This window comes from Rhipicephalus microplus, chromosome 5, assembly GCF_043290135.1.
Source record: "Rhipicephalus microplus isolate Deutch F79 chromosome 5, USDA_Rmic, whole genome shotgun sequence".
NCBI classification, from domain to species: domain Eukaryota; kingdom Metazoa; phylum Arthropoda; class Arachnida; order Ixodida; family Ixodidae; genus Rhipicephalus; species Rhipicephalus microplus.
The window spans coordinates 39341818-39351754 of record NC_134704.1 but is presented as its reverse complement, the minus strand read 5'-3'; the positions used below and the strand labels follow the sequence as shown (position 1 = coordinate 39351754).

The 9937-nt window shown below is 48.5% G+C and overlaps 1 protein-coding gene across 1 annotated transcript in view; it reads left to right on the top strand.

Moving 5' to 3' along the window:
• The window catches only part of LOC119182087 (uncharacterized), a 1579-nt gene extending 311 nt beyond the window's left edge, over positions 1-1268 (top strand). Inside the window, exon 2 of the mRNA XM_075895250.1 lies at positions 1-1268. This exon is cut by the window's left edge and continues 73 nt beyond it. Coding sequence (XP_075751365.1) covers positions 1-1091 — 1091 coding nt within the window. The 3' untranslated portion in view covers positions 1092-1268.
• Positions 1269-9937: the final 8669 nt, after the last annotated feature.

Here is a 9937-nt window from a genome sequence, read left to right as displayed (position 1 = left end):
ACGGCAGGCCATCTGCCAGGACATTTGGTTTATCGCAGCACCCTGCTCAGCCTCATGACGCCCATAATCACGCCTCACTAGGTGCTCAACACGTCGCAAACCACGGGGTTCAGGCTGGTGGCGACTCTTCGGCCTCCATGCTTGTCTGCCAAGTCGTCAAGGTTCCTGTTGGCCAGTCCGGTGCGCAGCCTTCTCACGCGGCACCCGGGGTTGGCTCAGCATCGATCATGACATCTGCGGTCGCCTCGGGCCCGCAAGAGGCCCTGTCTAGCCTCAACTCCCGCGTCAGGACGGCCGTGGAACGCATCATCAGCCCCGTCGTGACCGCTTTGCAGAACACATCGCTCTGGCTCAACCGTACGTCGCAGATGCACCAATCGCACCAACACCCTGCTCTTCACCACGACCATCAGCACCAGCATGCTGGCATGGCCAACCACGCCCACGCGGCTCACACCCATCACGAACATGCTGGCATCATCAACCATGCTCACAACCACGTCGAGCATCAGCACATGCAGCATGGTGGGCACTCCCATCATCAGGGCACTCAAGGGCAAGTCCACAACCACCCGGGGAACCCTGCTCATGTTCCCCAGCTCCCGCAAACGGTTCCGAACCAAGCTGAGCCCATGACCGTAGTTTCGGTTCCTGTCTTGGTACCCGCAGTACACGCCGGCCCTATTCCTCTCGTGAGCCTGTCTTCCAGTGTCCCAACCAACGTCAATGTGCCATCACTGCACTTCTCAAACCCCGGCCACGACAACGCTACGACATTGTCCCCCGTCGAGCTTGTCAATGCTACCTTGCAATCGGCATCAACGGCCGCTGATGCTAATCTTCTTGGACGCACTGCTGACTTGCCTACCACGCCCGTCACAGAGGTCACACTTACTCGGGCATCTGATGTGTCAACCACTACTACGCTTTCTAGTATCTTCTCTATTTGGTTTAGGTCCGGAACCGTGGAAGACTCTACGGAGGCTACCAGCACATCGGAACGACCCACGTCATCCCAGGAGCCCGTCTACACGTCTTCCACGGACGCATCTACGACTGGTCTCGAGCGTTCGACCGCGGTCTTTCTGTAACTATTGCGCGGTTATTGATGAACTATTACGGTGCGACTATTTTCTTGTTTCTTCAAGGTCGATCTATGTTTATATATGAATCTTGCCACTTCAGCGGTGGCATTTTATTTCGCATGCTCCTTTTGCATCGACGCGGCTTCCATATGCAGTTGGCAATAAAGCGAACGTTTTTACTCACGTGCCTTGCCTTTTGTTTGCCCAATCTGCCCACTTCATTTTCATTATGCCTCGAGCATGACTTCAGTCTAATGGAGTCGTTCGTGCCACGATGCACATCGCGGTATTTTCTTTCAGCGTGCAGAAGGTGTCGCCGCGTAAATTCTGTCGTCTGAGTGTTGTTCTCCGCTCGTGACGTCGCCAACACAGCGCTGTCCGGCAAGCAGTCGTCCACGTGTGTTGTCTTTGCGATAACGCTCGTATGGTATGACCAGCCTCTCATGGCTTGAGTTTCGTGTCTTAGTGATAATGCATGTCCATCCTGTTTCCCTCGGCCAGTTCCGTGCTCTCGTTTCTACTTTAAGTATACGCGTTTGCAGCGAGCACTGTCCTTTTATAAGAGAAGGCACGCTCCATTCAGTTTGCGAAAACGTAGTCTGTGATGTTTCTAGAGCGTGGTGATACTGTTGTGCAGTGACGCTTTTAGGTGTTGTAGTCACCCTTGAGCATTGTCTGACGCACTGCTAGAATGGCGGGTTAGCTCTGAGATAATGTTAAAGCGAAAGAGAGCAAACGCTGGACATGTATTTTAAATGACCCTTTAACACCTGGTATATTGACGCTTTTTGCACGCCAAACAGTTATGTCATTCTAATCTATCGTATTAGGTGGCGTTAAAGAATTCTGCTCATTGCACAGTGCGATGATCACTTGTTCAAGGTTAAACTATATATTGGAAGATGTAGTACATTTTTAGTTAGTACAATTTAGTGCAGTTTTAGTGTAGTATTGCACCTTCTGAGCTGTTACAGAGCTCTAAACATTACGGAATTTTATACATGAAACACCAGTGTAAGGCTGCTCGTTGTCTTCGTATAAAACGTTCCTTTCGTAAGGAACCAAGGTTAAAAAGAAAATGTTGACTGGGAGTTTTTGTGCATTGGAAGAAAGGCTAACATCATAACTTGCGTTTGAAGGTTTGCCCGTGGCGCGCCGTATGGCACCGAGGTTGGTGGTTAAGGAACATATTTTTCTAAACTTTTTTTTAAAGTAGCGCAGTACGTTCTTGAATTCCAAATTATTGCAAGTTGGACAAGTTGAAACGTTGCTTTCGTCTGTCTCTTTCCTGGCACCCAATTTTTCTTGTGCTGTTCTAGCCACGAAAAAAAAAAATCGCAGCAGATCTACGGAGTGAATGATGAGAGGGGCGAAGCGTCCGGCAGCCCGTCTGTGCTTCCATCCGTCCGTTCGTTCTTGCTTCCGTCCGTCCGCGCGACCGTTCATGCGTCCGTCCGTGACTCCATCCGTCCATCTGCTAGTCTGTGTGTCTGTCCGTCCTTGCGTCCATCTAGTGCACACTCCAAGTACTGCCATCTCGCATCTCCTGTGGCACATAGCAGCTCTAGAGTGGGTATGTGCCACCGGTGGCCACCTACTACAGCTACATAGATAGGAGGATGTACAGATCCACGCCTTAAGGAGCTTCGCCCCTAAACTTCATCATTTTGTAGTAACGTCGATGTCAAGTGCAAACGTAGTTTATGGAACAAAGCAACCTTAAGTTGACTGAATACACTCCTCCCCAAAAATTGGAAAGTGGCACCCGTTAAAAAGCAAAAAAAAGAAATCAATTTACAGAACTTTGAAATTTGGCTCGGTTCAACTTTTTCGTCATTCCCAGTATATTTCTGGTTTTATATATGACCCTGCCAAAAAGTTGCTGGAGGCATAAAGGCGCCTGCTTTAATTTAAAGGGGCCTTTAGGTAAAGACGTAACCTAACGACGAGTGCTAAATTAGGCTTCGAAAAATCTAATGTCCCTAATTTTACTCAGGTTTATTATTAGTAAAGAAAATCAGTGAGATGTGCCACCTTTAAACTTCCCGCCATGATATTCAATAGTGAAGTTACGGATCTTAAAGTGTCACCATAAATTTTCATGAAACTTGGTATCTTGCGTTTCTGACTGCCCCAAGAGGCATTGTTTTTAACATCTTACCGATTAGAAGGTGTGTAGCTCCCAGCAGATGCCGTGAAAATCTGGGGGGTCAGAGTTATTGCTGCGGGAACATTATAGGACTGCACCAACACTAACTTCTTTCTTGTTTCCGTTTTATCGTTTTTCCAAGCGTCTCACTGCATGAAGCGTGTATTTTTTGATATCGCGGAAGAGCAGTTTATCAATGTGAGAAAAATCAGTTTTCTCTTTAGGGTCGCTTCACTATCAGCAAGAATAAGCCAATTTTCATGAAAGAAAAACCTTCTTGACGACAAAGAAATGTAATTCACCACGTGGGGCATGTGCGCCTGCCGGTACTTTAACAAGAAGAAGAGAAAGGCTACGTGCGAGCTGGTCGAATTTCACGCCCCGACCGTGTCCACCATCGGGAAATAGGTGAACTTGCAAAGAACCCGTTGAAGCCTTGTTAAGGTATGACAACGTGTTCGTGCTGCGTGACTGTTCCAAATTACGCGTGCTTTCCTTACCTCGTCAAGAGCTACCACGATAGAGACAGGCGCATCACATTTGCGAAACTTCGACGTGAATGAGCACGAAGACACATTTTGCGTCTTTTACGAAGACACATTTTGCGTCTTTTACTTTAAAAATATAGTACTCCGTCATTCTTTATGAAAGGGAACACGCGGTCGTGTGACCTGCTCTCTACAACGGCTGCCTACAGTATCCTGCAGCACTTCTCCAGCGGCCATAACACGTTGTGTTTGCCAATAGATGGCGCCAAGAGCTAACGTCTTTAATTTTACTGTCAGTTGATGAAGGTCCTGTGCAGCCACCGCAGAGCGCAGGCCACGCACTCGCGTGTTCCCTTTCTTAAAGGACTACAGTGTACATTCAGACATTTCAATTGTTCAGATTACGGCAGACAGCTTGGCATCGTAGTCCGCGCGCCACGGCTTTCTTCAATCCTAAATTTACGTTGATGTCATTCTTTGCCATCTCTAAGGATCGTATGCTGTCGTTTTTCTCTTTTTTTTTCTTTTGTATAGGCCCTATGTTTTCCTAGCTGTATCCCATCTCAGTACAAGAAACACTGCGTTAAAGGGACACTGAAGTCAACTATTGAGTCAACATTTATTGTTGAAATGGCGGTTTTGAAACCTCGTAGTATTACTTTTGTGCCAAGGAAGAACCTATTTTGAAATAAAATCACGTTTTAATGGTCCGCGTTGAGTAGCGCACTTCAAATTACCCGCCTCAAGAAGCGGACTGACCGGACCGTCTCACGTCACTGTTGCCGTGCACAACGTTGCCCGACTTTACTGCGCTAGCAGCAGCAGACCGAAAGCAGTGGGAGCCACAGCTGCAACAAGTGCCGTTGATCAATTTCCCGCCATGGGCTTTGAGATTGCAGACGCTTCTGTTTCAACAGCGCCCCGCTAGATGACACCATCTGTCCCGTGTAACCACGTGAAAATAGAATTTTTGAACCACTCGCGCCATTCTCCATAGTACGTCCGGCGGTTCTTTTTTCCGTGAATCAAACCGAAACGAACAAGCAGCATTTTATTGCGTCTCTTAATGCACAGAGCGTTCTTTAATTAGTGCAGTTAGATCGATTACTAGTGATTAATTGTAGGCGGTCCGTCTGATGTCATCGGGATCATTTTGAAAATGTCCTACTGCGGCGCTTGTGTTTTAGATGCGGAAGCATCTTATACTCGCGCCTTGTAGTGCGCCGTCCGCGCCGTCCGCGCCGCTTCTCGAACATTCGACAGCTGACGCGCGCGCATGCGCCGTCGCGCCGTCGCCCACCATCTGTGCCGCGCGCGCTTCTCCTTCGAGAACATTCGACAGCTGACAGCGCATGCGCCGTCGCGCTGTATATATACTCAAGTTCGGCGCTCGCTCGCTCAGTTGCCGCTCGTCGGTTGGTTTGTACGGCGCGTCGACGTCCAAGGTCGCGGTGAAATGAATTCCAACGAATCCACAAACACAATGATCGACGTCCCTTCGACCAGCGCCGCCCTTTCGCATACGTGTGTACGTGTTCACTCATTTAACACCCCCTCCTACAACCACGTTAACCAATTTAGCCATCGACCCAAGTAAGTCGCAATTTAACACCCCATTTCACAACCACGTTAACCAATTTAGCCATCGACCCAAGTAAGTCGCACTTTAACACCCCGTTAACCAATTATATGCTCCGCATCCTCCTCAGTGTTCCCCCGAGGGAAGCTGCGGGCAATTTTTTGTACTTTTTCTTTAATTTCTCGGTGAGTAGGGCACTGATGATAATATTGTCGTTTCAGATGTTGTCATACATTGAGCTTTCACTCTGACGTAAAATGTTATTTACTTTAGTGTCTCTTTAAGTATAGCACTGCTACTGCATACTTCATTATAGATTTCTGTTTGATGATAGATTGTTGGCGTTATACATATTAAGGTCCTTATCTCTACACGCTTCAACGAATACATAAAGCAATAAAACAAGCAATGGAAGTGTACAAAGGCATGGTGGGCGCACCTTTCGTAGAGCGGCTAATTGATAACTCATAAAAAGGAAAATAACTGTCAACTTTTGGAAAAAAAACAATAAATGTATATGCGCGATTAGGCCACCTTTTCTTTAACATTGACACTCGTGTTTCGATTATATTATGGTGAGCAGGTGCATGTGAACTGTTTTGTGAAGTTTGTACCGTTTAGTATAAAGACTTGCCAAACAGTTTGCAGCAATCTCGAGCTTCAGTTCAAACAGTAGAGCGTGATAGCGTGATCTGGCTTCGTACGCACCGCTCTCTTAATCACTAGCCTCGCTTTGGTTCTCAGTGGACACCAGACCCGTGCAGCTAATAAAGGAGCGTGTGTGCGCACAACATTGACCGTTTAAAGTTATCCTCGAATGCATATATCACAAGAACTCTACGAAATGCCTTGAACGCCATTATTCTTGCATTTGCGAATTAGCGAAGTAACAGCCATGCGTCCTCAAAGCAGCACATGCACATGCGCCACTGCACACATCGTTTGTGCTGTTGCTGATAGTGACGTTGACTAGTTAAATCACGGTGCTCTGTAATTGAGGGCCTTTAAATCACCAACTAGCCGCAAAAATCGAGTGTTTTGACTCCAGATTCCATGGCAGTCTTATGCGTTAAAGGACTGAAGGTTATGCGTTAAGGGACGGACAACCGATTTCTCGTGAGAGTTTTCACGGTGCAATCAAGCTGAATTGTCGTGGCGTTTGTAGCTGCCGCAGTTGATCCCAAAAGCAACTGGTTGTTCTATAAAGCAGTATTGCTTAGAATAGTCCCTAAAATGCGTGCAGACGTCCTCCAGAAACGCTGTGAAGCGACAGAAATGCTGATAGCCCTCCTCGCATTGCGCTCAAGGTTGAGCTTCACGGTAGTGAAGAAGGCTGTCGTCAACCATGCTCATGTTGACATCTCCAGCTATTTTTTAACATAAAAAGCTGGTAGAAGACAGGAGTGTAGGCATATATTTTTTTGGGAGGGGGGGGGGGAAGAGGTGCACCTCCGTGATTTGAGGGGGTACCTATGTCCTTGAAATTGTCCTTTTTTTTCTCTGTATGTCATGGCAAAAAAATTGCGGGGGGGGGGGGCGCACAGGGCTTGTTGCGCCAGCCTCTGGCTACGTAGCCACTGGTAGAAGTCTTCGCAAAGCTTGTCGACTTATAAGAATTCTTTCCCGCCTCGCAATTCATGCGTCGCCGGCTTCAGTGATACACTTCGTCAGCGCGTTGACGGATCTAAACGTGGAGACAGCGAGGTGCTCTTCTTACTTCTCCAACTCGTCTCAGCCATAAATTTCTATGCTGCGCCTCATGGGCACCCGATCACAGCCACTGTTTTGCTCAATATAGGATGCTTTGATGCGCAATTTGCAAGCATCGCGGCACAAGAGCTCAAAACAAGCGAAGGCTTATCTGCACATTTTAACTTAGAAAATAATATTTAAAAATAATAGCATTTCAACGCTAGTGAAGGGAAAATAGCACAAACTAGTGAAAGGTCATGTGATCGCCTACAAGTACCTCTTCACTTTCTTACCATGAGAGGCCCCAAAAGAAAAAAAAATTGAGTCACGAAATAAAAATATAACTCTGCGTTTAACGAGAAAATCTGCATGAGTTTAGGCAATCGTTCCACTTGGGCGTTATCTCAATGTGTTATGAGTGGTTTGTCGGTCTCTTTATGAAAGCTTCTCCCTCCACGTGACATTTGTGTGTTTTTAACAGTCACAAGTACTCGTATGGCTATATGGTAGAGCACCTGCTTGCCGCGTTCAAGATAGCTTCAATTCGCAGTCGTACTAAAAATGCTTACTTTTTATTCATTTGCATCTATTTCAATTTTCACCAAACTACGCCGGTTTCCCGCTCGAAACAAACGACGCTGATGCCAATTCCAGAATTTTTGCGAAGCGAGCTCTTTGACAATATCGTATTAACAAGCACGTTCGTGTGTGACTGTGTTATGTCCATCTGCCGTATCAAGTCACATTAAAGAATCATGTGTTCGCGTAGAAGTGAAACTAACAAAACTTTACTATCCCAGCGCCATTTTAGGTTGTGCACTTCTGGTGACGCCATGGTGCCGAACCATCGGGAGGAGCCGAGCGAATCTTCCAGGCGAACCATGTCCGTTTCACCGCGGGCACACATTTCTAGCTCGGGCTCCAGTGTAGGCCTCACTCGCAAGCCCTCCAAGCGAAGGCACCACAAGAAATCTTCAAAATCGCGATCCAGCAAGGGCCCGAAGAGGACCAAGTTCTCGTCACCCTACGCGCCTCAACGTCGCCTGCGACGGCATCCCTCTGCAATCTCCCAGTCACGATTCTGTCCGCACAGGCGAGAGCCATATTCGGGCCAGCTTCCGGCGGGGGGCTTGTCCGGCCTGCCGCGGAACCACCCTCTCCTGGTGCCGAGCATCTCGTCGTTCTACCCTCCGGGTGCATCGCCTCTGGCACCCGGCACTCCAGTCAACATCCCGGGTCTGCCACCTCTCATCGCTGGCAACCCCGTGCCACTGCCGCCCGGATTGTTCCCGCCTTCGCCATTCATGGGCCTTTCATCCCCCGCAGCCTTGGTTGGTCCCATGATTGGAGGCGGCGCAGCGCAGCAACCCATCGTGCTTCCCTTCCCCATCCCGATGCCGATGCCCATGTCTACGTCGGGAGGCGCTCAACAGCCAATCGTGATTCCGGCTCCCCCTCCACCGCCGCCTTCGTATCCGGCACCGATGCCTTACCCGGTCTCGGCGCTAGTCGCGCAAGGTGGTGGAGGCTCGGACAACATGGCTCTCATGATGATGATGAAGGCCATGCAACAGGAGCGCCAGGCTGCCACCCAGCAGCGCCAGGAAGACGAGGAACGGCGTCAGGAGGAGAAGCAGGATGCGGAGAGACGCGCGCGAAAGAAGGAGAAGGAGGAAGAGAAGAAGAAAAAGAAGAAGGAGAAGGAAGAGGAGCGCAAACGCAAGAAATCGGAGAGAGAGAAGGCCCTGGAGGAGCGCAAAAAAGAAATCGAGAAGATGCAGGAGGAGAACAAGCGCCAGATCGAGGAGGCCCAGAAGAAAGCGGAAGAGGCGGTCGCCAAGAGAAAGGCCGAGAAAGAAGCAGCCCAGGCCAAGAAAGCTGCTGAAGAGGAAGAGGCCAAGAAGAAGAAAGAGGAGGAAGAGAAGGCGAAGAAGGAAGCAGAGGCTAAGGCTGCCGCTTCTGGTGCCGGAGACTCTATGAACGACCCTACCAAGCACGTCATGAAGGACCCTACAAAGAACCCAGCCAATAATGATGCTGCCGCCAATGCGCCAGATTATGGACATCCCGGAGCAGCGGGCGAAGAGCATCCTCTTCTGGGTATTGAAGATCAACTACCGCAACTATTTCCCTACCAACTACCACCTGCAGGTCCCATGCCTGCCTTCAATATGGGTCCTGACGTAAAGTATGCTGATTCAGCCTTCTTTTTAACCTTCCCTTTGTGCTTCCATTTCTGTAAATTGGGTTATTTTTCGTTGTTTTCTCGTGGATGTGCCTGTGAATACAGTCACGAGCAAACGCTTCGCAACCGACTGGTGCCACACCTCTTTTTTTTCTTTTTGGCAGCAAGTGATTGAATTGGCATAGGCATACACTTGTTCTAATGATGCAATATTGGAAGCTTTCCATGCTATAGAACACGGCTTTGCGCCACTCGGGATTGCTCGAAATTCTTACGACTGACAGAGGGGGGTATAGTGACCGGAAAAGGCAATGCTGTCCACCATTTTGGTCATCTGCTATAGGCAAATAACGGACTGATACACCGCTCGGTCCACTAGAACGGATGCAAAACGGTCTCTAGGCGTTTCGAGCTGAATGAAAACGCAAGTGCACATGCCGGACAATTGTACTGGCCTGCTTTGTGCCTGTCTTACTCTAATCGCGTGCTGATAACTTACAAAAATATAATGGAAGGCAATTTTCTTGAAACGTCTTAAGAATTTGCGATAATATTTATCCCCCAATGAAAGCATTACCACAAGCGAATTTCTAAGACACATGCACGCGTTTACCGGTTGGTGTCACTCTCCACAGGCAGTGGGCGCGTTGCCGCATCAAAATGCAACGCGCTCACACCCTTTAATGCGTGCGTGTGGTCAAGCAAGTGGTCTTGACGTTTGTGTATATGACGCAATTGGTTTGGGTATTTTGCATCGCT